The 27,248-nt window shown below is 45.2% G+C and overlaps 1 protein-coding gene across 7 annotated transcripts in view; it reads right to left on the reverse strand.

Moving 5' to 3' along the window:
• Positions 1 to 995: 995 nt before the first annotated feature.
• JAK1 (Janus kinase 1) overlaps positions 996 to 27,248 on the reverse strand; it is a 238,437-nt gene continuing 212,184 nt past the window's right edge. For all 7 annotated transcript variants that reach the window (XM_032636630.1, XM_032636616.1, XM_032636619.1 and 4 more), the window contains 15 exons: positions 25,067 to 25,253; positions 17,412 to 17,518; positions 14,158 to 14,301; positions 13,385 to 13,472; positions 12,777 to 12,904; positions 12,030 to 12,165; positions 10,812 to 10,963; positions 8,198 to 8,348; positions 7,981 to 8,075; positions 6,719 to 6,911; positions 5,839 to 5,963; positions 5,286 to 5,458; positions 3,534 to 3,651; positions 3,170 to 3,280; positions 996 to 2,432 (listed from right to left, as the gene is read on the reverse strand). In XM_032636630.1, coding sequence (XP_032492521.1) covers positions 2,337 to 2,432; positions 3,170 to 3,280; positions 3,534 to 3,651; positions 5,286 to 5,458; positions 5,839 to 5,963; positions 6,719 to 6,911; positions 7,981 to 8,075; positions 8,198 to 8,348; positions 10,812 to 10,963; positions 12,030 to 12,165; positions 12,777 to 12,904; positions 13,385 to 13,472; positions 14,158 to 14,301; positions 17,412 to 17,518; positions 25,067 to 25,253 — 2,004 coding nt within the window. In that variant the 3' untranslated portion in view covers positions 996 to 2,336. The remainder of the gene's footprint in view (positions 2,433 to 3,169; positions 3,281 to 3,533; positions 3,652 to 5,285; positions 5,459 to 5,838; positions 5,964 to 6,718; positions 6,912 to 7,980; positions 8,076 to 8,197; positions 8,349 to 10,811; positions 10,964 to 12,029; positions 12,166 to 12,776; positions 12,905 to 13,384; positions 13,473 to 14,157; positions 14,302 to 17,411; positions 17,519 to 25,066; positions 25,254 to 27,248) is intronic.

Consider the following 27,248-nt stretch of genomic DNA (forward strand, 5'->3'; position numbering starts at 1 on the left):
TGCCCTATTTCCACAATATAGTAAAGCAGTCAATCCTGCCCTTTCTGAAGGAGTGTTATGGAGTAACAGTATTTATAACCATTTTGAGATAATAAGCTATACCTCACTCCGCTTTGTCTATTATTCTTTTTCAGTGTGTTATTAGGCTGAAAAATTATCAGCTATTTAACCCAATTTACTTTTGAAAGAATTGTGTTTATTGCATATAACTTTTGAATCACCGTTTCCTGAAGACCTTGGTATTAAATGCATGAGAAACCCTTTTGCTATCTAGAAATTTCTAAGTTTGTCCTTTGTTATGAGACATTAATTGATGATGTGGAGTTTAGGGGGTCTCAGTGATCCTAGTCTTTTTGAAATAAGATCATTAAATATCATATTTAGGGGACTTACTGACAATGATAGAAGGTTTCTCTCCTGTTTTAATTATGAAGTTTAAAATTGGTACACATGTTGTATGATTTGTAAAGAATTTTACTTGGTCTAATGTATTGCCTATGTTAACTTCTATTGGCAAATGACAGCTAGAAAGTTAAACTATTAGATAATTTCTAATAAGTATACTACCTATAAATAACTGATCAGGATAGGCATCACTCAATTGTGACTCAGCAGATGAATAATGGGTTCTCCATGCTCTGCACTTCTTCCCATTTTCCTGTTGCATTGAGCTTCTTCAGTGCTTTGTCACACCTCTATGACAGTACAAATAGAAGAAAGGGAAGATGGTGAATTTTAAAAATGTAAGCAGGAAGAGGTTGAAAGAACCAAAAGGTATTTTGTGTTAGCAAGTGTGGGTCTGCCACCCATACTGGCCTGTGCCCCATTATTGCTGGGACACAACAGATAAGTACAAATCAAGTGGTGTTTGTTAGTAATAAGGATCATTACCAGTGCTCTCCCCACCCCCAGCCTATACTGTTATTTTTCTATGTAAACAAATTTGTTTGAAATGCTTTGAAAATGAATTCTTAATATTAAAAGGCACATGCATGTGAAGTCTCTAGTATATTTATTTGTATAAAGAGTAAACAAAGTGCATGTAGGGTGGCCACAGGTTTGACAGAGATCTTGGTGATGTAGGGTTACTAGACAAATTTGAATGGCTGTTGCCATTGAATCAATACACAACTCTTTTTCAGGCTCAAAGGTGAAAAGTAATGGTATCAAACAAATGCTAGACAGCATGAACAAAAAGTTTTTCAGACTCCTGGTCAAAAAGATCTTATGGTTCACACTGAATCAGAGATTTGACATTTTTGATTACCCAGCTACCTCCAAGCGAACTGAAAACTGCCTAGTGGGTCCTGAACTCCATAGTGCCTCTAGCTGGGTCTTTCAAGTTTTGCGCCATAGGGTGATGGTCAAAATAGTGATCGACTCTTGCAGATGGACGGTAAGTACTGAAACACTAAAAACAGTGCAATGTACATGGTATATATGCATTCAGAATCCAAAACCAATGCTGGCACAGCTTGCCCCAAAGTGGTAGAGTTATAAAAGGATACACATTGACATTTCTGAAAAGCAGGTATAACAGCATCCAGGTTCTTGGAATCAATTCTGATTAAAGGTATACTGTTTAGGGAAGCACTGGCACAGGTTTAGTTCTCAAGAATCAACATCATGCAGCAAAGTATCTATTCCACAGCTGCCCCCCTGGGTATGACCAGTTTTCTCAAAAATGGGTTCCGCTGGTCACCCAAGGGGACAGGAGCTAAGCCACTGCAGAAACAACTCAAAGTTTATGTCCTACTGTTGACAGGGATACACTCATCTTTTTGTATAGCAACAACAGTATACTAACTGGTATCTAATATTTCAAGAATGTTTCATCTATCACTGTTTAGATATTGAAATTTGAGGGCATATTAGAGTATTGGCCAAGTCCATCAATCTTTATCTTTGATTTATGTGCCAGAAAAACATTTCACATCAACTGGCAGCTAAGAAAAAGCAATCATCTTGAGACTTTACTTTGGTCAGCTCCTCTTGTTTTGAAAAATCCCATTCTGGTACTCAATTGTGATAGTAAACTAACCAGACGAAACAGTGGTATATTCTTTCCAAAAGGAGGAGTGCTTAAGTGCTTTCTAATATTTTGGTTGTCATTATTTGTCACTATGTTACTGGTGGCAAATTTAAAGAGGAAGTACTTACTTACACATATTAAGCACCACACAGTGTGCTTTATACGAGGATACGTACCCCAGTATCTTTTTAGACAGAATACAAACTTTTTCCAGTTAGAACACTTTTTTTTAAAAATGGCTTGGGTATTGGTTGGGGGTAGGAGGACTCGATACACAGTAGAATTTAAATGTTATTCATGCTTCTTATTTTAGAAGCGCTTCAAATCCCTCAATAAGGTTCTGAAAGGTTGTCCGAATGGATGGTTGGAATTCCCAGCATTTTCTCATAAGTTGATAAACCTGTCAAAAGAAAAAATAACAAGTCAAAATGTTTAGGAGCTTTTTAAAAAAATTATAGAAACACCAAGAAGAACATAATTTTGAAAACGTGAATGACTTCCCTTAATAAGTAATACTAGAAAACAAGAATATTTGAATAACTTAAAATACAGAAAATGTGACACATCTATAGCTCATAAATAACATTTGAGAAGCTCATGACTTAACTGACCTTGCAAAAAAATCCAGGTCATTAATCACTATAAACCAGTTTAAGGGTGAAGTTATACCTCAGTTTAGACTCCAAATTTCCTTACCGGCTGCTTCATTCTTTGGCTTAAACATACTATTCAGTACACCTTAAATAGTCTACAGAATTAGTCTTAAAGGCTCAGTTCAGTTAGAAATACAGAAAACTGGATGTCACAATGCTGTGGTAAGTGGGATAAACTTACACACAAAAATGCCATTATATGTATTTGTCACAGGAAGGCTACACCAACATATGCTCCTTTAGGGTGCTCACTGTGGTGAGCCTACTTCTGAAGGGAATCCCTTGCTTTGAATAAAACTTGTGGCTGTCATCTGCCCCAAAGATGATTTTCTCAGGTATCTTATCTGAAATTCAGCTTCTGAAAACTATTTTAAAAGAGTTTTCTACTCATTCCTGCTCCCCCACTCCAATCCCATGCTGGGTAATTCAAGCAGTGAAAACAGTAAAAACTGAGTTTTATTACTGTGAAATGGCCCATAAATACCTCTTCTGGACAGTTAGGTGGACAAGGCAAACGTTTTCCTTCTTTTAATGTATTCACAAGTCTTGTTACTGTCATCTGGCCATGAGTTGGGCCTATCATTTTCAGGAACAACTATGTAAAATAAAACCAAACAAAATATTTTACTTTGTACATATTTATGTAAACACCAGATAGATTACAGTAAAATTTCTAGAACTGGAAATTAAAACAATAAAAAGGCTTTAAAAATGAAAAGTCCAAGACAATTTTCCTTTCCATTATAACACACTGATTGGATCCCATTTAAGAATGAAACTTACAAAGCAGAAGGATGGACACATTTTAAGTGGGTGCTAGATTCATACGAAGGACAAGCAAGACTTACCGCCATGGGACTGGAATCTGAATCACAGTAAGTAAGCAGCTCATGCAGAGTTACTCCAAAAGACCAGACATCAGAGGCGATATAAAACTTACACTGAATTAAACATTCTGGAGCATACCTGAAAGAAAGCAGAACTTGAAACTTCATTTCCTGGGAAGGATATTCCAAAAAGCATTAGAGTCACTCAGAAAAATCAGTGCTCTGGTTTTTCTTAGAATTTAATATTCTAAGACATTTAAGTGTGTATTATGCATCCGGCACACATATACTGCTGTGGTGCACATCTGATAATGTGGACAATACCCCTATAGGCTCTCATTACACATTTGCTCCCAGACATCAGTCAGACTAGTCTGTGCTCCTCATTTCGCAGAGCATAGGCTCTCCATGGGGAGGGGATGGGGGGAGGAGGTGATGACGACAGGCCCGGGCTTCATTTGCCTGCATGCTCAGATTGAGTCAACAGTGAATTACTGCCCAGTCCTCTTCCAATGTCAGCTGTTTTGGTGAATGATACCCAGTTGCCTGAGCCAGAAACTGAGGCATCCCCATATCCAGTCTGAGAAATACTTCTCAAACCTCCCCACTTCTAAAGCCCACCATCGCTGTCCTAGTTCACACCATCACTGGCTCTGGCCAAATCAGACTCCCTGGCTCCAGTCTTGCTCCCCTCCTTTCCACAGTGATCTTTTTAAACAGAAGTCCCTGTCCTTAATCCCCCCAACAGCAACCCAAAGCTCTTGGGATGGAGTCCCAGCTCCATAACTCAGCGTCCAGAGCATTGCCTTGGCAACCGCTGAGACCTCCCTTCATGATCCAGCCACACGGAGCTGATTCCAGTTCCTAGGATAACCACTGCTCTGTCTCACTCTTGCCACCATACATGCTGTCTTCTAACCATCTTTACAAACCCCCAGCAATCTTTTAAGGCCTTATTTTAAAAGAACTTCCAGAAAACCAAGCCTGAACCCTTTTCTGGTTATGGTACCACGAAATTGGCTGCCTCACCCATTAAATTCTAAACTTGGTTGGCTTGTTCACCCTTGTTATCTCTAGTATCTGGCACAAAGAAGGGCCTTGATACATATTTCTTTAATGAATAAATGGAGGTTTGGCCTCCGTGGGTGGAAGAGACCCATGTCGTGTCCATACAGGATGTACCTCGTGGTGCCAGTCAGTTCTACAGGACAGCGCAGAGTGGAGACTTTAGCAGCTTCCCCCTTGGATAGTGTTCCAGGCTGAGAGGGGTCAAAGTCAGGGGGTGGCCCACCAACCAGGATACTCTGGTGATTCATGAGAAGGTGGCCAAGCTGCTTATGGATTTTTGCTCTGTTATGTCCAGGCTCTACCTGAATCTGCCAATGCCCACTCGTCACCTCCTTCCTGTCATCTTCCTGACCCCTCCTCCTACCTGCCCTCCAGACTTCCTCTGCATGGATGTGATTACTCCAGCTGCTAACAGTTTTAAGAACTGTGTCAGAGGAATGCCTTCTCCAGCCAAGATGGAGATGCTGGGCGTTGTGAGATTTCTTCCTTGGAAGATGTTGTCCTATGAAGCTCAGGCATTTCTGCGAGTTGTTTTCAGTAAAACAGCTTATAAGATGTTTCTTGAAGGCAAAAATCAGTCAATTCCAAATGATCTAAGTCTTTTTCTAATCTGGACTAATAAGAGACATTAACATAGCTAGAAAGGACCTATCAGAACAGTGGAAACCCTATAAAGCACTGATGAAATCTGTTTGATTCAGTTACCAAAACACAGGGCTGTCCCGATCGTCCTTGACTGTGTAGTACTCCTTATCAGTTTCAATGGCTTTGGTTAGACCAAAGTCCCCAATTTTCACTTGGTGTTCACTCTCAACAAGGACATTTCTTGCTGCTAAGTCACGGTGAACGTATTGCCGAGAACCCAAATAGTCCATCCCCTGAGGGAGAGAAGAAAAGGCAGAGCACATTGCTGAAGGTCAGTTCAGATTGGATTCTGTATCTACCACTTCATAACAAAAAAATATATATATATATCATTTCATTCACATACCACTTCTTTTGTTTTTACTTCTTTGCAAAAATAGTTAGACCAACCTGATTCCAAGAAATACACATTAAAGAAACCATATTAACAAATCAGTTCACTTTCTTAGCAGAGGCTAATTTTCAATCCAAATCATGCAGAACAAAATAAACTCAGTACAATTATTGGAAATTATTTTCCACTTGCAGCCTAATTACAAACCAATTACCCAGGACAGAGTGCCTGATTTATAAATTTTTACCAGGCTCTTTTTTTTTTTTTTTTTCTTTTTACCTTACAAATCTGAACGGCATATTTTAACTGCTGTTTGAGGTTAATTTTGTTCTTATTCTTTGGAAGATACTCCTTAAGACTTCCTGAAGGCAGAAATTCCATGATGAGCTTAATACCGTTTCCTCCTGTTTAGAAAAAAGACACGAAAAAACAAAAAAACCATCAGTACAAGGTTGCCAAATGAAGGAACTGTGGGAGTGAAGGGCACAGGATCTGGAGACAGAGGACCTGAATCACAGGCAAGTTGCTTAACCTCGCAGGTTTCAGAGTCTTGGGATCCTCAGCAGTGAACAGGGTACCTACCCTAGGGTCATCAGCGCTCACTGAGACAACACAGTGTTCTGCAAACCACTAGGCAAATGATGATTTTTAAATATTATGAGCTATATCATCTCACTAACAATTTTAAAATATAATACATGAGTATTGTACTGGCTTGTAAAAAAGATACACTTATTAGTAAACACTACTTGCCACCGTGATTTAGAAAACTAGAAAACGAAGTACCCTGCTTAGTGCTGGATCAAAAGAACAGGGAAAGGGGAGGAGTGGGCATCAGTTTCATCTGGTCTCTGTGCCCTCGTGTGCAAATATCAGGACAGGGGAAGTCCAATCCCCAGTGTGGGTGTAGGAACAGCCAAAAGAGACAATGCTGGAATCACCCCCCCCGCCTGGCGCGGGGAGGCTGGGCAGCTTTCCCGGGAGCTCTGCAGCTGCTCAGGGTTCTGACAGTGCATGCTGCTTCGAAGCCCTAGAGCTCCGGGGGCCATCAGCTAGCACTCAGGCAGCCTAGATGAGGCCAAGGGCACTGCCTGCTCAGCACTGGCCTTCATGACCCCAGATAGTCACTCAGTCTTTAAACCAACTTTGCACAACATACCGTCTTCTGTGCAGATGCCTTTATACTTCACAATGTTCTCATGATAAAGGTTTCTTAAGATTTCAATTTCCTTCTTCAGATCAGCTATGTGGTTCCCTCCGCTCTCGGGCTTCAGGGATTTGACGGCCACCTGCTCCCCTGTATTGTCCCCCTCAGGGTCATACCTGCAGAGCTCGACCTTCCCAAAGTGGCCCTGGAGGGAAAGATACACGTGCTTGATCAGAGAAGCCCCGGCCTGGGCCAGCAGGACACACTTCAAAGATGAGCCTTGCTCCTCGTGCTGTTCCCCTGAAGGCGGGGGTGCACGCACAGTCTGACCCTGCAGGCAGCAAGCTCCTACCTGGGCTCTTCCCCACTTGGCTTACCTGCCATTCCTTCTATTACTGAGCTAAGACAAGAAAAGGATCAAGTGACTGGTGAACCAACACATCCATCCCAATTTCTACGGAAGTGTAACCCAAAAGGAAATGGAGGTTATTTCTGGACATGCAGGACAACCTCGACATTCTTTGACAGCCCTGGGTCCACGCTACAGGAGGCACCACAATGTGGCTACAAAGAGCAAGGCATGAGGAGTCTTTAGAAGACGTGGATTAGATCCCAGCTAAGCCACCTGCTAGTGATTCGATCCTTTCGAGCCTGGTCACCCCACCTTCTGAGCTGGCTCCAGAGGTGCTCAATGTATACAGTGGTAATAAACCCTTGGGTATGCTGTGAGGAAGCAGGAACACTGTGCCTGTAGAATGCCAGCACTCGGACTTGGCACATGGCGGGTACTCAAGGTAGCACAGCCTTTATTAACTACAGAAAATCTGTATAAAGATGCAAATTCCAGTAGCTTCTCTAGTCACATTTACTGTCAGGAAACTGCCATTCAAGGTCCAGAGGAAAAGCTAAAATTCTATTTCGGTGTTCTGTGAAATAAATCCCTCCCTCATTTAAGCAGCCTCACAGGATATGTATTCCCAGAAAAGTCAGAGGTAGGGACTTCTCTATTTCCACCATATCTATATCCATCCCCCATGGATGGATCCCCCCTTTTCATTCTCTTTGTCCCTTAGAGACCAAGTCTCCTGAGGGAGCTGATCAATGTCCTGTGGACAGGCTGCCACCGTGTGTCAAATGGAAAAACACACAATCCTAAAGAAAACACAGTAAGATGCTTTCTCCTATAAACTTTGACCCAAAATGAGAGAGAATGGAGAGCAGCTTTAGATATCCACAGAGGTTAAGTGGTCAGCAGAGACTCGAGTATAACTTGCCTCTCCCAAGTCACGGATCCTCTTTAAGAACCGCTTTTCAAAATGTGTGGGATCCACTTCAGTTGCTGGCTTTTTTTCTGATACGATGTCTGGATCTAACAGAAGAGAAAAGAGAACATGTTAAAAAGGAGTGATTGCCCCTCACAGGCTCCTTGTTATCCCTCCCTCCCCCGGGCATTGGCTGGTCTTGGTTAAACAGCTCAAGGCAGAGTCTTACTCTGCTCCTCCAGCTTATTGATGTCTCTCATGATGGCTCGGAAGAAGGGTCTCTGGTTGGGGTCGTAGTTCATGCAGCGGGTCATAAGGTCAGCTAGCTCCTTACAAGACGGGGTCACTGGCCTGCACCGGCTTTCATAGAACCTCTCTTTCTGCAAAGAAGTGGACCACATGAAAGAAACCAAAGGAACCACTCACAGACCTTTTAGCCCCAGGTCAGAAGGAGTTACCTAACAATCCCTAATTTAACTCCCAACAGCTTTGCTTAAAAGTAGACGTCATAAACGTGGGTGCTAATGCTGCCTTTCTCTAGCTGTGGGAAATCTTAGTCCTGGATACTAAAATAATCCGAATTCAAGGAAAACAGGCAGTATATCCCACCCAGTCCCAAATAAGCTGTATTACAGCAAAGTCATGCAACCTTCTGGAATATGATTTGGCAACATGTGTAGAAATCTTCAGATTCTTCAAACTCTCATTAATTGCAATTACTGAACGACTCAGAAATATTAGTCAGAAACAAAGATTTATGTTTAAAGATATTCCCTGCAGAATTAGACAGAACATTACAAATTTGAAGACGACCTCAATGCCAAATATAAAATTAGTTAAATAAATCAGAGTTTAATGAAACAACTCTTACATCAAATTAGTAAAAACTGTAAGACTTATTTAATCGTATAGCAAAGTACTCACAACATTAAATGAATAAATATACAACATAAAATGAAAAAATAACTAGCATGGTCCCAAGTTTGTTTAAAAAAGAGAGATATAAACAGACTGGAAGACAATATGCCAAAGTGTTAAATATTAGTTAGGGGTGACCAGAATATAGTGATTAATAATTTCTTTTTTAAAAATACTTTTCTCTGTTTTCTAAATTCTCATCAACGGGGTTAATACTTTAAAATTCTGAAACGAATAATTGATGCCCTTTTAAAAAAATTAAGTTAATTTGCTACACTTTAGGCTCTGGTCTGTAGCTGACTCTCAAGGGTACTAGTTTCTCTTCTGGTCCCTGTGGGTCCTAGGGTGGGGTGGGGGCAGGCCCCAGAGGAGAGGAGGAAGACGGGTTGGAATTAAGGAGCTGAGAGCTCCCCCTGCCTTGGAGTGTCTCTCACTCTTCCAGGCTCCAGTAGAGCCAGGGGGAAAGGTCGCCCAACCCACCCAAGGGTACCTGGGAGAAGAGACAGACCCTCCTTTATCAAAGGGACAGACCTTTCCTTACACCATCTCTGTATTCTGCTCAGTTCTGGGTACACAGAAGGTGCTCAGTAAATATTGACTGACAGCAAAGGGTAAGCTGTTTTGTTTCCAAGGAAGTTAAAAATAAAATGACTCCCAAAAGCCCCAGCTGAAAATCCTAAATACAGATCTATGGATGTGACGGTTTCTCTGTAGGTTTTAGCTTAACTCCTCTTTCCCAAGTCCTGCACCATGTTTACCTGGCAAAAGGCTAACAGGTTAAAGGTTCTTTTGCCTCTTCGGTATCTCCTCCACGTGCACCCTCCACTCTGGATCCTCACTGCCACTTCCTGGTTCAGGCTGTCGCCACTGAGAGCCTCAGAGCAAGAGGCCTCTCCTCAGCCTGTCCATCCAACCACCATCCAGATGAACTGTGCCCAGTCTGGCCTCCGAGCACCTGGCTCCCCCACCCAAACCCTTCAATGCCCCACATCACCCCAGTAAAATTCTGCAGCCTGGCATTCAGGTCCTCTATACAATCCGACCTCAAAGGACCCTTCCCACCTTTTTACCTGTCATTCCTCTCCACACTCCAGGCAAATGAAACTGCTCCCTGTAGACAACTGAAATGCCACCCTCCCTTGGACTTTGATCATTCCCTCCCAGCTAAAAGTGATGTCTGCGCCTCTAAAGACACAAGACACACCCTAATAATCAAATCAGTGAGTTGGGGTCAGTGGTCCTTCACTCTAACTTTCACTGCTTTATCCCTTTGGAGTTACAGCCTCCACTAGCTTTCTGCAAGTGAACATGAGAAAGGGTCAGCCTCGAGGTTCTGCATTCTAGCTAAGGAACCCGGGCCTTGGGCCACCTGCATCTGTTACCTGACCTGTAAAACAAGGGTAATGACACTGCCCTACCCAACATGCAGGGCTCTTAAGGTGATGATTTCAGATATTATGTGTGGAATCCTTATCGCTGTTTTAGCCCAACTCTCCTACTATACCCTAAGGTCCTCAAGGGTAGGCAAGGCCTGTGTCTGTTTCATTGTGAACCCCCAGCTTTAACTTAGGACAACGCCTGGTACACAGGAGGAACGCAATAAGTATCTGGGTGTTAATTTTGCAATGCTATAGCAATCTACTGAACACATATTGTGTACCTGGGACTCTACACGCATTATTTACTTAATCTTCACAACAACCCTGCAAAGTAGGTATTATTTATTCCCATTTTACAGATGATGAAACCAAGGCCCAAGGAAATTAAGTAACATTTGCAAGGTCACACAGGCAGTGTAAGCTTGTGGAGGAGAGTCTATCCCGTGCCCGTCTCCTCCCACAATATGAGGCTTCCTGATAACTCCTGAGACACCCATGAGTGTCCAAGGGGTCCTCACTCAGCTCACATCCGGGAAAGCAACTCACCTCAATCAGTGTCTTGTCTTTCAAGGGGATCTCGCCATTGTAGCAGATCTCCCAGAGCGTGGTTCCAAAGCTCCACTTGTCAGCGGCCACACTCAGGTTCTTGGAGTCTTCAACACACTCAGGAGCGATCCATGGGATTCGTTCTATGCACTCTGGAAAAGACAAGAAAAATTTACAGATCAGTTTCTGCAATCACCTGGGGAGCATATCACTGCCATTGCAGCAAGAACTGGGAGTTAAGAAACTCTTTCAAGTAGTGTTTTCCAAACATGGACCATGGCTGCCCTGGTCCTGCAGGGAGTTTGTGAAAGGGGCGGTTTTCCAGGTCTCTCAGCCCTGGCCTTTCCAATGCATCTGTCTGAGTCAGGGCCTGCAGCTGTGTCTGTTTAACACAAACTCCCCAAGAAGGTCATGTGAGTCAGTCTTTGAAGCTGTGGCCTCAGAAGGAGCAAAGCACCCCAGGGTGGAAGCCAACACCCTGGGGAGGGAGAACAGGGGGGCACATGGACAAAGGCTTAAGAAGGAGAGGCCGACAGATGCAGAGCGGGCACAGGCTTACCCCCATACTCTGCATATCGCCCTGCAAGGGCCCAGGGGTGCACTGGTATCCCACGTATGACCTACAGGTAGAGCATGACCTGTGCGGCACTGCTTAGTGTCTCAGCTCCCAGGTCTGCCCTCTCCTTTGGAGTCCTCAACTCATGATGACCTCATTCAAAGAGAAGCTGCAAGACCACAGCAATCGCTAAGGCGCCTCCCCAAACTGCTCACTAACCACAGTGGATTTCTTGTTTTGTTTTGTTTTGAATTTTTATTGTAGTTGCTTACAGTGGATTTCAAAACAAACACAGGTAGGACCCAGGTCCCACTCCTCCCGACACATCTCTGACCACCCCAGGCCCTTGGCCTCCCCTTGAACAAGGTGCTGCCCTGGCACCTTAAACACAGCTCCTTCATCGCAAGACCAGACCTGCCCCAGCTCAGTTGTGTTTCTCCTACTGCACAGTCAGCTCCTTGAGGGCAGGGACCGACCCTTGCACGCGTGACACCTCCCCTGCCCCCAGGGCTGGGCAGAAGCACAGCTGCCTTTTGCAGAAGTGTGCTTTCTAAAATGAGGCAGAACCCCAGCCCAGCCCCCTTCCCTGCTGGCCTGTCCCTGGCTAAGGGTGGGGGGAAGGGGATGGGTGGGGCAGGAGATGGGAGGAAGGGAGGACACACCTTGCCTGGACAGCACAGTGACGGGGATGCCGGGGTCACTGAGCTTGATGAAGGGGCCGCACTCGCTGTCAGTGCCCTCGCGGGCCAGGAGGAGGTTTTTAGTGCACACATTTCCGTGGACCAGATCTTTATCCTCCTGCAGAGTGAAAAGGCAGAGCTCAGCAAAGTTGCCCATGGAGCTGCCCTCCTTCCCACTGTCTCTCCTGTTTCCCACAGGTCATAATCCACATTCCCCAGCCCCAGCCAGACCCGGGCAGCTTAGCTCTCCTGCCGATGATCTGTGTGACTCAGGCACATTATATAACATCCCTTTACTCCAGTTCCCTCATCAGTGAACCAGGGATAACAATGGAGCATGCCTCATAGGGCTTTTGTGAGAATTAAAGTGATTATCAGAGCCTGAAAAACACCTGAACAGCTGAGCCATGGTAAGCACTCAATAAATGTGAGCTACTATTGATGCTAATAGTTTCATTCACTCATTAACAAGTACTGTAGTATTTCTACTCTTATTATACACTGCAGTATGGAAGTCAGTCCTCTGAAGTGATACAAATTTCCCTCTAAGCAGGATTCATATGTAAGCCCACAGAACAGCCCACGATGATGGCTTTCACTAAGCACCAGGCACACCTGTGTTTAGGTGAAGAGCCTGGGCTCTCCAGCCTGCTTGGCTGGTACCTCCTTCCTGCCTCCCCACATTCTGGCTCCTGATGGGGACCACCACAGACATCAGAACATACTTACCAAGTAACTCAGGGCGCTGGCCAGCTGTTTGGCAACTTTGAACTTCCAGGGTGTGGTGAGGACATCACTTTTCCGGTGCATGAAGAGATCCAGGGGCCCTCCCTCCACAAACTCTTCCACCATGATATCTACAAACACAAGAACAGCCACACCTGCAACCTTCTGTCCATCTGGGACAGCACCCTCCCTCATCCCCTTACGAGAGCTCACTTTAATGGCTGGTACTCCGCCTGGGGGTGCCAATGGTAGAGTGCTTCAGAGTCGGAAGGGCCTGGGTTCAAGCCCAGCCTGGAGCTCCTCCTACTCTGACTCTCTGGGCAATGAACTCAGCTCACTCACTCCCTACCTCCCGAGTCTAGCACAGCGTGGGGCCCAGAGCTGGCAAGAAGTAAACACTCAAGAAATTAGTGAAAAACAGATGGGATCTAGTTCCATGTCCACTATTAATGTAAGCAACCGACCAGCTCAGTACTTTGAATTCCTTGATTGCAAAAAGAAAGGCAAGAAGCCTGGGCGACGTGAGGGGGGGTATCAGCTCCCACTCATCTTCACAGCAACCATGCTCCCTGGCCAGGGCCGACTTCCCCTTCCAAAGAGAATACACTTACTCTCCACGTCTCGGACACAAACGCCATAGAGGTACACGATGTGTTTATGGGAGACCTGTCTCATCATGCTGGCTGCCTCAAAGAAGGCCTGTGGGAGAAAAGGACGAAGAAATGTCAAGGGCCAGCCTGCACTGTCTGATCCTAAAGGGGCTCAGCTGAGAGGAAAGTCAGTGGAGCCCAGGAAAGGTCACCACTGTCCTCATCCCAAGCCCTGAAACTACTCCCCTGGCCTCAACTACCCAGAGGCACTGCCAAGCCTCAACTGTGAGGGCCATCTAGCTGGGACATAGGACTCATTTAGAAAACCTAATAGGATGCAGAGCCAGGCTGGCGGGATAGGCTGGCTGACAACGTCCCCATTCGATACTCATGTCCACCACTTCCTCTTCCTTCAAACTTTGGGAAATAACAACGTTTGACACTGTATTAGAATAAAAGGAAAACCAAGGCAGCAGATGTCTGTCAAGACTTGGCTTTACCACTCTCTAACAGTTTGTGGGATCCGGGGTAAGTCATTTTACTGCTCTGGGCTTTACTTTCCCAGACTCTGAAGTGACAGCCTGGACTGCATCAGGCACTTTGAGACCATTCAGCTAGAGTCTGGGGCTCCACGGCATTGCCACATGGACCTCTAGGAAGGAAATGGGAGAGAGTGGGACGTACTGGGACGGGCAGGCCCAAAATCAGGGCAAAGGCTCTTCTTAGCCCACTGTGCTCTACTGGCTCCAGAAATGAGGGAGGGGAGAGGGTGGGGTTGTGAGGAAGACACTTGCCAGAGAAATGTCCCTGTGGCTGGGGTCTAAGACTTTGAGGATCACTTTTATTCTCTTCTCTTCGGAAGTTCCTTCGTCATCCTTGTAATCCATGAGGGTCCCAGAGTAGATGTGTGTTCGCGTGCCTCTCCCAAGGTGCTCGCCCTGAAGGAGGAAGCAGGAAATTAGGGTGACCACCCCCTAGGGCTTCAGTGGTGCCAGAGTCTGGGACTGAGTCCTCAGTGGGAGCATACATTAGCAGGGATGGGGCAACGGCAAAGGGGCCCCAGGAGCTCAAGCCTCTCCAGTGCCTGGTCCTGTTAGGCCTCCAGAGGTGACAAAAAGCTACTTGGCCAAACACAGCTGTGGCACTCCCTGGGCCCCAGGAAATAATCCTCATATTCTCTGAACAGCAACACGCTATCTACCTCCAGAAACAGCCTGGGGCCGAAACATAACCCTGACCTTTCACAAAACTTCCAACAGTGCCATCTAAAGCCACCAACATCAGCCCCCACCCAGGCCTCCAGAACAGACTCAGAGAGGACCTCCCTCCCCCCTCCCCCAGGAGGCTCCTCCACTCACAGGCTGGGGTACAAAGAGAACAGGCTTGTGAGCCCTACTGCTTCCTGGCCTTTTAACTTCGAGACCTCCTTTCATCACGCTCAATCGGCACCCACTTTCTGTAAATGGGTTAACGTAACAATGTACCTGCCTCGTAGGGTTGGTGTAAGAATCAAATGAGGAACTAGGTAGAACACCTCCTGGCGCACAGTGGGTAGAAGCCAATCCACTGGGCCAGTGTGTTTTGTCTGATCGCCCTCCCACACCTAAACTATTCATTTTCTATCAATCTATCTGATGCATGGGTACACATATGCATGCTTTCAAATCAGTGATACAATTTATACATACATATGCCCTAGCAATCCCCAGAGGAAGGTGATGTAAAGACAGAGGCAGAGACTGGAGGGACAGGCCTCAGTTTCCCCACATATGAAAAGGGATAATAAAACCAAATGAGCAGCATAAGAACTAAATGAGATCATCTGCTCAAGGCCCCAAACATGTAATGATCTGTCTGTAAGGCCGTTCCAGCTTAAGCTGTAATAATTATGGTTTAAATACTCTTAATATTTGAAAATCAAAATGTGATTCATGAAACTCAGGCATTGTCAGGCTATCGACATTAACCCCACAAAACTTATTATTTGGAGTTCTATTATTCTATTATCCTAGGACCACCTATAAATATAGAAAATGCATTGTGGCTGACTCCCTCAGCTGATTTCTGTCTCCCTCAAGAATGTACACAATCGGGCTTCCCTGGTGGCGCAGTGGTTGAGAGTCCGCCTGCCGATGCAAGGGACACAGGTTCGTGCCCCGGTCTGGGAGGATCCCACGTGCCGCGGAGCGGCTGGGCCCGTAAGCCATGGCCGCTGGGCCTGCGCGTCCGGAGCCTGTGCTCTGCAGCGGGAGAGGCCACAGCAGTGAGAGGCCCACGTACCGCAAAAAAAAAAAAAAAAAAAAAATGTACACAATCGTTAACTGGGTATGTTAATTTGCACAAACACCACCATCTGTCATCTGTCATAGCAGAATGGTGATACATCCGCCCTGTCTCCTATATCCTGGCAAGGTCCTGTGACTATTCATTAAAGCTGCATGTGTCATGAAGCGATACATCAAGATTATGGGAAGTTGCATTCCCAGAACATCCCACAAAAGCCATATGCTTTCAGAATAATTACTCTTCCTCGGAAGGGCTGCTTATTCCAGGGCCAAGTCATATGGCTCTGTGCTGTCAGGATTCCACAGCAACCCAGAGGCCCCTGCGTGTACCACCTCAGCCTCCCTCCACGCTGCGCCTTCTGCCTTTGTCTAGCGCTTGTCCATCCTCTGGGGCTCTGCTTTGATGCCACTTCCCCCAGAAAGCCACTGCTGTCCCCCCAAGACTAGGTAGGATGACCATCTGACAGTCCCACATCCTGCCATACTTCCCTACTTAGGGCTTGTCTCCTGGTGGTATAACTATCTGCTTAAGATAGACGAGAGTCTGCCTCGCCCACCGGACTGTGAGCCTGCCAAGGGTGGCGGTCATGCCTGGCATGGGCAACTGCTCAATCACTGTTGGCTAAATGAACGCTGCAGGTGCAGAGGGTGGTAATCTGCCCAGAGACTCAAGGGCAAGGACAGAAGGAAGACCCCAAGTACATGACAAGTTCCAGGCAGAAAAGAGGCTGGGGTACTGCTGATCTGCGATTTTAATCTCTGAACACAGCTCTGATAACCACCAGAGGGACAGAACAGTAAGATCTGGCCCTCAGTGAAGCATTTACATAAGTGAAGCAAGGCACTTGCAGCTGTGGACTTCCACTCGGTCAAAACCTCCTCAATAATTTCAGGGACCGGCTTCAAACAGTAAATGAACAAGCCAGCCCCACGTTTGCCACCCTCCGCCACGCTCCTCAATGACAGTGAGCCCACGATTTCCCCTCCAACACCTCCAAGGTGATGCAGCCTCTGCCAGGCAGTAAGTGGCCTATGTGGATTCCTTCCCTCCAAGGCTGCTGGCACGCCACCCCCTTAGCCTCCCCGCCCTGCGTGTGGCTCTGTGTAAGGGGCTGGGGAGGGGGATGCAGAACGGAAAGTGGGGGTTCCATGGGCCTCACACCCTAGCAAGGCCCAAGGGCAGCTACGACAGAAACTGGGCCTGCCTAAGGCTGCAGACTCTGGGCAAAGGCCTCCCAAGGCTGGGACACTGGTCTGAGGGATCTGATTCTCAAGACAGTTCTCCTCCAGGGTGCATCTCCTGCTCCCTCACTGTGCTCTGTGTGCCCCCAGCTTTGCTCCTTCTGGAAACGTCATCAGAAAGCCCAGGACTGAAATTCAGAAGTGCTTTTTCACACAGCATGTTTTGGGACAATGAGGGTCATCAGCCCATATTCCCCTGTGGAGACCTGTCAGCATTCCCACCAAGTTCTCCAACTACTTCTACCTGCAGAAGACCAGGCATGGAAGGTCCCTATCACCCTAGATAACCCTGCAAAACTTGATTAACCCAGCTCTTTCAAGGAGAAAGCAAGCCTCTAGGGCGCATCAGCAAGGCCGGGTTGGACAGCAGGGAACTGGCTGACCAGCTTTACCTATCAAGTGGAAGTCTTGTTCTTCTTCCACCAGGGTCTCCCCAAACCCGACTTCCTCCTCCCCACATTCCCCAGGCTTTTCTGCTGTGGGAAGGCAGGACCAGGGCTGGACCTGCAGCAGTGACTCACCTGCATAATATCTTTCTTGAGGATCCGATCAAAACTCAGCTGGCTCATGGGGTAGACAGGCTGCCACTCCTGGGCTTTCTTGGTGGCCACCAGCAGATTGGAGATTTCTATGGAAGAGAGAGGAGAAGTCTGAGCAGAGCAGCGAAGGTCTAAGGTCCCCGTTGGACAACATCTGTTGGGCCATGGGCTTGCTGAATACATACTTGTGCATTTGTTGGTTCAGTCATTCAACAAATATTTACTAAGTACTTGATTCCCACCCTCCAGGAGCTCACAGGCTAATAACAGAGCCAATACGAAACAAATAATCAACCAATCAAAATCTGTGCAGCTATTCTTAAAGGGCAGGTACAGGCACTCCAGGGTTGACACAGCAGGATCTGTCCTGGTAAAAGAGGTCAGGGGAGGAAACGGAAACTCCAAGAATGTAGGGCCTGTGTCCATCTTATTTCCTGCTCTACCTCCACAGCCTGGTACACAGTATGCACTCAATAAATACTTGTTAAATGTGTAAATGAATAATCAGGGTGTGGGCTGAAGGATGAGAGCTAAGGATGGAGGAAGCACTTTGGGAGTGACAGGAACTAAAACTGGGGGGTGAAAAACACAAGTTTTGTGAGGAACAGGGAGGGTGACCCCAAAAGAAGGTCACGCCTGAGCGTCTCTGGGCTCCCAGCAGCACCTGACAACAAGGAGGCACTTACTAAATCCTGGCTGAATGTACAGATTTTGAGCAGACCATCCCCCAGATTCTACTGATTCAAACAGCAAACCAAACCCATTACAAAATGTGCCGAGCAGAGTCAGCACAGGTGGCTAACGGAATTTATAATCCACGGAAGCTGCCTTCCCTCCATGGAGCCACTGCAAGCTCCAAGGTTATCGTGAGGGAAGAAAGCACCTTCCACATTGGAACTAGTAGTGCGAGCATTCTAGGAGCCCCTGAAGGTTTTCATGTGTTCATTCACTAGCTGCGAGTACCGGGTCCCTACAGTGAGCCAAGTGACTCAAATCCTCACTACCCTGCAAGGCAGGGTTTTTCTTTTGTTATTTCAGCTCATATTTTCTGACTGCTTTCTCTGTGCCAGGCACTGTCCTAAAGAGCTTTATACACATTAGCTCCTTTGTCCTTATGACAATCCTATGAGATACATAGTGTACTTATCCCCTTTTATAGATCAGAAAACAGATTCAGAGCCATTAAACCATTTGCCCACAGTCAGGCTTAGGATTCATGCTGCATTCCGGACTGGCTCCAGTCTCTTACCTCCACAGACAGCATGCCTGGCCCCAGTGGGGGGTACAAATCTGGGAGCCAAAAACTGGTTCCGATACAGACTCCCTTGTTATCATATCCTGATACTCCCTTTTTCAGAGTCTCCTCTCCTTCATTCTGTTATCCTGACTCCACCCTGTTACCTGGGTAAAATCAGGTTCAAACAGGCAACTCAGAACTGCCCTGATGGAGAAAAGACATCAAGAAAGGGCCACTTGAATGGTGCCCTCAAGGAAGGGTCTGGGCAATAGAGCCATCAAGGAAATCAGGAGGATGGCAACAGGAACCATTCATGGGCTGATTATTTGCATGGCCACTTCAGGAAACACGGCACTAGGGTCAACTGTGTGAGCAGGGAAAGCTGTTAAACCTCCATGGCATCTGTTTCCTCACTAGAAAAATGGGGGACACAGTCATGCCCCTTGTTGGGTTGCTGTGAGGGATAACCGAGATGACACACATGAAGGGCTTACTTCAATCCCTGGTGTGAGGTGACTGCCCCATAACCAGCAGCCACTGTGACTATGACCAGTGTTACATCTGTTAGCACCGTCATCCTTGCTGTACCAGCTGGTTCCTGAAGCCTTGGCAATAATCTACAGCAGTCTTCAGTGGCAGAGCTGGACGGTGCAGAAATCAAGCTTCAAGCTTGACTCCATGAATGAGGACATGTCATTGGCGACTGGTCAGTAGGTCCTGTGGGCCCCTATCTCCTTCTTAACATGGTCACCCTCAGATTTGGAGAGCAGCAGTGGGGCTGGGCAATGCACAAGAGATGTGGACTTTCTTGACTGTCACACCCACTCTGAGTGACCACCTCCTTTTTATTTATTCCATGAGGAGTTTCTTGGTTGCATTTTCAAGTGTGAAACCCAGGTTGGGGTCTGGCCATCAGAAGCCTGTGCTCAGAAGGGCCGAGGCACTGAGGAACCCAAAATGGCATTCTCTTTAGTTTTCATGATTTCACCACTTCTCTAATTTGCAGGTGGCAGAGGGAAGACAGAGGGCTTCTGAGGGCCTATGTGAAAAAGCCCCACACACAGGGCTTAGTCTAGCTCTCCCATCCACAGCACCCTTATCCCCAGGGTCAGGAGAACTGACCCCCACCCCAGAGTCTTGGGCTTGATGACTGCACCTGTAACTTTGCAGAGTGTTATGTAGGGGAAAGAGTTGGGGTCAGAAGACATGAGTTCAAATCCCCATGCTTCCTCTAACTACCTAAGTGATCTTGGATAAGTATAATGGATAACAACATACTCTGGTTTGTTCTGAGGATTAAATAACTTAAAACATGAAAGAACCTCAAACGGTGCCTGGGAAATTTAAGAATTACTCACGTGATAGTAGCCATCATCATCATCATTATTATTAGTTACTGCTACTCTTTTTTTCTTTCTTTTTCTTTTTGTTTTTTTTTTTACTGCTACTTTTATTGTAACTTCTAGTGATACTACCATCTGTGTGGTTTTGAACAAGTCAGTGAACATCTCTGATCCTTAGTTTCCTCACTTTTATAACAGCTGCAAAGGGCTACTGTACAGATTTTTTTTAATGCAAATATGCACATAAACTGCTTGGGACTGGCAGGTACCCACCAATATGGTAGCTACTGCTGTAATTATTCACTCAACAAACATTAGTGAGCACCCATTCTGTGCTGGGCACTGCACTTCCCATGAATCATCGTGGTGAGACCCAGATCCTGTCTTAAGAGTTTATAATCAAAATGGAGAGACAAACACTGAACACATTCAGTGCAGAGTTCCAGGAGCCTCAACAGAAGCCGTGAGAAGGGTTCAGTTCTGTTTCTGTGCTTCTCCCACCACAGCCACTGGTTTCCAGCTCTGGGCCAGCAGGGGTGGCATCTACACCAGAAACCTCCCCAGCTAATCCCAGCACAGAAATCACATCCCTGCCTCAGAACTGCCACTACCTTCCCGCTTCCTGTGGCTGCTGTTCTCCATTTCCTAAGCCTCACCCAGAGCCCACTAATCCCTAGGAAAGTGAAAACCGCCTCTAATATCTGGAAGGATAGATTATGTGAGTAATTGGGGCTGTTGGGCTCTAAGGTTATAGTGCACTCCGAGGTCTCACAGCCAAGTGGCAGATGTGTTTTTACCTTTGCAGACTATCTTCAAGCACGAAAACAAAGGCTGCAGTTACTCCCCAAGGCTGGCAGGAAACCCTATCTGAGCAACAAGAACACAGAGTCTTTCCTCTTTCACCAGGTTCAGTGACAGTGTCTTACTGGGAGACCAAAAAGTGATTCAAACATCAAGCACCCAGGCCCCTTTTTGTGCTGGTGTTGCTTCTTCTGCCCACCCCTGTCATAAAGACTCACAGATGCATTCTGTAATAAGACAGACTGCTCAGAGTATCTTCGACCACACTTGCTACGGCCTCAGGAACAACTGTGCTGCCCTTTCCTTGAGGCCTGACTCCTTCTAAGGGAAGGACCTGACATATGGAGGGCAGTAGCTTGTGGCAGAGAAACATCAAAAAAAACCGCCAGTATTCAAGGGATCTGACACTGGGAGAAGACCTGGCACTCAAACCCCTTTGACCTTGGCCTTCAATGAGGCCCACTTCACTTCTCCAGGCCTCAGTTTTCTCTTCTATAAGACGGGACTCTTGATCAGGTGACCCCTACGTGTCCTTCCAGTTCTCACATTCTAAGAAGTGATGAATCCACCTGCCGGACATCAATGACACTGTTGGTGGGGCTTAAAAAAGAGCAGCCAATCACTGGGGAATTCTACCAAACATACAAAGAAGAACTTATACTGATCCTTCTCAAACTCTTCCGAAAGACTGAAGAGGAGGGAACACTCCCAAAGTCATTCTATGAAGCCACCATCACCCTGATACCAAAACCAGACAAAGACACCACCAAAAAAGAAATTACAGGCCATTACCTTTGATGAATATAGATGCAAAAATCCTCAACAAAATACTAGCAAATGTAATCCAGCAACACATAAAAAGGATCACACCCTATGATCAAGTTGGACTCATCCCAGGGTGACAAGAATGGTTCGACAAACACAAATCAATCTATGTGATACACCACATTAACAAAAGAAAAGACAAAAACCACATGATCATCTCCACAGACACGGAAAAAGCATCTGATAAAATTCAATCTCCATTCATGATAAAAACTCTTACCAAAATGGGTACAGAGGGAACATATCTCAGCATAATAAAAGCTACTTATGACAGACCCACAGCCAATATAATACTCAATGGTGAAAAGCTGAACACCTTCTTGCTAAAATCTGGAACAAGACAAGGATGCCCACTCTCACCACTTCTATTCAACATAGTACTGGAAGTCCTAACCACAGCAATCAGACAAGAAAAAGAAATAAAACGTATCCAACTTGGAAGGTAAGAGGTAAAACTGTCATTATATGCAGAAAACCTGAAAGACTCCATACAAAAACTACTAGAACTGATAAACAAATTCAGCAAGGTAGCAGTATACAAGATAAATATACAGAAATTGGTTGCACTTCTTTACACTAACAATGAAATATCAGAAAGGGAAAGTTAAAAAACAATCCCGTTTAAAATCACATTAAAAAAAATACTTAGGAATAAACCTGAACAAGGAGGTGAAAGACTTACACACTGAGAACTATAAAACATTGATAAAGGAAACTGAAGATGATTCAAAAAAATGGAAAGATATCTCATGCTCTTGGATTGGAAGAATTAATATTGCTAAAATGGCCATACTACCCAAAACAATCTACAGATTCAATGCAATCCCTATGAAATTACCCATGACATTTTTCACAGAACTAGAACAAATAATCCTAAAATTTATATGGAACCACAAAAGACCCAGAATTGCTAAAGCAATCCTGAGGAAAAAGAAGAAGGTGGAGGCATAACCCTCTCATACTTCAGACAATACTACAAAGCTACAGTAATCAAAACAGCACAGTACTGGCACAAAAACAGACATATGGATCAATGGAACAGAATAAACAACCCAGATGTAAACCCAGACACCTATGGACAATTAATCTCTGACAAAGGAGGCAAGAATATACAATGGGGAAAAGACAGTCTCTTGGTGTTGGGAAAGTGGTGTTGGGAAAGCTGGACAGCCACATATAAATCAATGAAGTTAAAACACTCCCTCACACCATACATAAAAATAAACTCAAAATGGCTTAATGACTTAAATATAAGACACAACACCATAAAACTCCTAGAAGAGAACATGGGCAAAACATTCTCTGACATAAATCATACCAATGTTTTCTTAGGTCAGTCAACCAAGGCAATAGAAATAAAAACGAAAATAAACAAATAGGACCTAATCAAACCTATAAGCTTTTGTACAGCAAATGAAACCATAAACAAAATGAAAATACAACCTACAGACTGGGAGAAAATATTTGCAAATGATGCAACCAACAAGGGCTCAATTTCCAAAATATATATAAACAGCTCTTACCACTCAGTAACAACAACAGAAAACCCAATCAAAAAATAGGCAAAAGACCGAAATAGACATTTCTCCAAAGAAGACACACAGGTGGCCAATAAGCACATTAAGAGATGCTCAACATCATTAATTATTAGAGAAATGCAAATCAAACTACAATGAGGTATCACTTCACACCAGTCAGAATGGCTATCTTCAGAAAGTAATAATACAAATAATAAATGCTGGAGAAAGTGTGAAAAAAAGGGAACCCTCCTACACTGTTGGTGGGAATGTAAATGCTGCAGCCACTATGGAAAACAGTATGAAGATTCCTTAAAAATCCAAAAACAGAGTTATCATATGATCCAGCAATCCCACTCCTGGCACATATCCAGAGAGAACTCTAATCTGAAAAGATACACACACCCCCAATGTTCACAGCAGCACTATTTACAATAGCCAAGAAATGGAAGCAACCTAAATGTCCATTGACAGGGGAATAAAGAAGATGTGATATATACACACACACAATACATACACACACATACACAATGGAATATTACTCAGCCATAAACAAAGAAAGAAATAATGCCATTTGCAGCAATGTGGATGAACTTAGAGATTATCATACTAAGTGAAGTCAGACAGAGAAAGAGAAGAATCATATGATACCACTTATATATGGAATCTATAAAAATGATACAAATGAACTTATTTACAAAACAGAAACAGACTCACAGACGTAGAAAACAAACTTATGGTTACCAAAAAGGAAAGGGAGTGCAGGGAGGGGATAAATTAAGTTTGGGATTAGCAAATACAAACTACTACATACAAAATAGATAAATAAGGTCCTACTGTATATCACAGGGAACTATACTCAATCTCTTGTAATAAACTATAATGGAAAAGAATCTGAAAATATATATATGTACGTGTGTGTGTGTGTGTGTGTATATATATATGAGAATCATTTTGCTGTACACCAGAAACTAACACACCATAAATCAACTATACTTCAATTAAAAAAAAAAGAGCAGCCAAGTTCCTCGCCAAGTTCCTCACCTCTCCTATCCAATTTACTCTGTGATCCACCCATGGCTCCCCACTGCCTGCATGATAAAGTCCCAGCTCCTTGGCATGGCATCCAAGGCCTCCCATGGTCCCAAATCTCTGCTCTCTCAGTCTCCCCTCTCCCTTCTTTCTAACTTCACTGAACACATTAGTCCTCTAGAACCTTTCTGCAGCCCCTGCTTTGGCCTGCTGCTTTGCCCTGCACATGCGTGCTGGGAATGCCCTTATCTAACTGGCAACCTCCTGTTCACTGTCCAACATTTGGCTCAAGATCCACCTCCTCTGTGTAGCCTTCCACGCTATGTGACTCAGGGATCTTGACCATCTCCTTCTCTGCAACCCCAGGGTCTAAGATGTATGTGTGTGCGCATGTTGATTTAAACACCCATCACACGCTACAGTGGCCTCATTTACCTGTAACATTTTCTGTATTAGGCTAGAAACCCTTGGGGCGCAGAGACTGAGTCTCATTCATTTCTGACTCTATGCACCTAACATAGTTCTTGGCCCACAGAAGATGTGCCAGGATCATCTCTCAGACAGATAAACCACTGATGGGAAATTAAGACATTTTACCAAAAGGAAGAAAGAAGTAAATTTCTGCTTACTAATCCTAAACATGCCTCTTTCGGCAGCTTAATTAAGATACTGAGAAAAGGTGTATATCTTTTCTATAGAAAATGCTGACACCTGAGGAGTGGGATGTGCGTCAGAGACAGACTTGTAACAAAACTTAATGAAAAACACCTAGAAACTGGGGGGGAAGACCACTTTCTTCAAAGCACCCAGCATCTTTTGTTTGATCTGGGTCTCAGAGCATCACGAGGGGATGCAGCCTGGCTCTGGCTTGAAGAGACTGACCTCGGGGCTTGGGCTGGCAGCAGCGCTTCAGCACAAAGCTGATGTTGTCCGTGCGCAGGATCTGCTTCTTCAGGTGGCTCATGAGGTCTCCAAGGCTGGGGAAGCTTCGGTCTGAGCCATGCAGGCTGTAGCGGCCCTTCTGCACCTCAATCTGAAAGTTCTTGAACTGCTTCTGGACACCCAGCAACTGCCATTCAAGAAAATAATCAGAAAGGATTTGTTTTAAAAAGGGCTCAAGCAAATCTCTCATGGGTATGTATGATGTTAACAACAGGAGAAGCTGGGTAGAGGGCATACAGAAACTCTGTACTATCTCTGTAATGTTTCTGTAAAACTAAAATTATTCCCTAATAAAAAAGCTTATTATAAGTAAATGAAATAATAACTAATAAAGGAGATGCAGGAGAAGGCACTGATAAAAGGGAGTTAACACCAAGGAGACAACCTGACAGCAGTGATTTCTACAAGAGAATCACTTCATTTTGGCACTTAAGATGAACTTCATGAAAACACCAACCTCATAGGACTGCTGCTAAGATTATATGGCAGGGCCCGTGTAAAAACTTTAGTAAACACTTTTATAAAGGTTAGCACATATTATGCATGAAATAATAAGTACTACAGAAAAATTTATCCAGGAACTCCCTCAAACTGAGCTCTTCCAAGAACCTCCTGGGAGGTGGCAGACAGCTGTCTGGTCTGGTTTCTGAGCTGTATGGTGCCCCATAGAGGAAGTATAAGCAGAAGTTTTCCTTCATGACAACTTCTGTACAAAGGGAACTATTTTAGTATTTTAGTGGTTAAGAATGAAGGCCAGGGGCTTCCCTGGTGGCGCAGTGGTTGAGAGTCTGCCTGCTGATGCAGGGGACACAGGTTCGTGCCCCGGTCCGGGAAGATCCCACATGCCGTGGAGCGGCTAGGCCCGTGAGCCATGGCCGCTGAGCCTGTGCTCCACAACAGGAGAGGCCACGACAGTGAGAGGCCCGCGTACCGCAAAAAAAAAAGAATGAGGGCCAGAAAGATCTACTCACGCTGTAAACTAGGACAAGATATTTAAAATCTTAATGCTTCAGTTTCTTCATCTGTTCAATGGGGATAATACAACCTTATCTCATGGGGCTAGTGTAAGGCTTAAATGAGAATATACAGGAAAAGAGCTTAGCACAGTGTCTGGTGAGCTAAAATAAATAGTAGGAGTAATCCTATCTATGGTTCCTGTTTTCCCCAGGTAATCTGATACCAGGTAGACTATGTTACTGAATCACTGACATTCTCGGTACAGCACAGGTCAATTCCACCTCAAAAGGTGGTTGGGCCGTCTCATGCTCACATCTGTGATAAAAATATTAAATTTCCTCCAAAGACTGACGGAAGGCAGAAGAAAGGGATCCTGCCAAGGCAACAGGCCTGCCAAGTGCTGAGCCACTGCACCCGTTATCAGCCACAAGGCTGAGCTGTACAGGAGCACCCCAGGCGAGCAGTGGCCCCTACAGACTTCACCTATGACTCTTGGCAGCACTGAGTTCCTTCTGCCATTTCCTCTTCCACTCTTGACTGAGTCCAGCCCCAGAGATTCTCTAGTACTTTTCCTTCCAGCATCTGAGGTCTGCAATATGCTAACAATGCTGACTCTCATCTTGCAGCCCCTCCCCTGCCCCAATTCTCCTAGTTCATGGTGAACCCACACAACACTACTGTATTTCTTTGGACTCATTCTGTAAAACTCCTGTCTTTTAAAATAGCCCAGGACTTCCCTGGTGGCGCAGTGGTTAGGAACCCACCTGCCAATGCAGGTGACACAGGTTCGATCCCTGGTCTGGGAAGATCCCACATGCTGCAGAGCAACTAGGCCCGTGTGCCACAACTACTGAGCCTGTGCTCTACAACCCGCGAGCCACAGCTACTGATTCCACGTGCCACAACTACTGAAGCCCGCACGCCTAGAGCCTGTGCTCCACAATATGAGAAGCCACCACAATGAGAAGTCCGCGCACCGCAGCGAAGAACAGCCCCCGCTCACCACAACTGGAGAGGGTCCGCACGCAGCAGCGATAGACCCAATGCAGCCAAAATAAATAAATAAATAAACTGACTGATTAATTAAAAAAAATAGTCCATTTCTTGTGTTTTAAAAAATTACATGAATAACAAAGCACTGTGGTCTAGTGAGGTCAAGTTTGCA

The sequence above is a fragment of the Phocoena sinus genome, chromosome 1 (genome assembly GCF_008692025.1).
Source record: "Phocoena sinus isolate mPhoSin1 chromosome 1, mPhoSin1.pri, whole genome shotgun sequence".
Lineage (NCBI taxonomy): Eukaryota > Metazoa > Chordata > Mammalia > Artiodactyla > Phocoenidae > Phocoena > Phocoena sinus.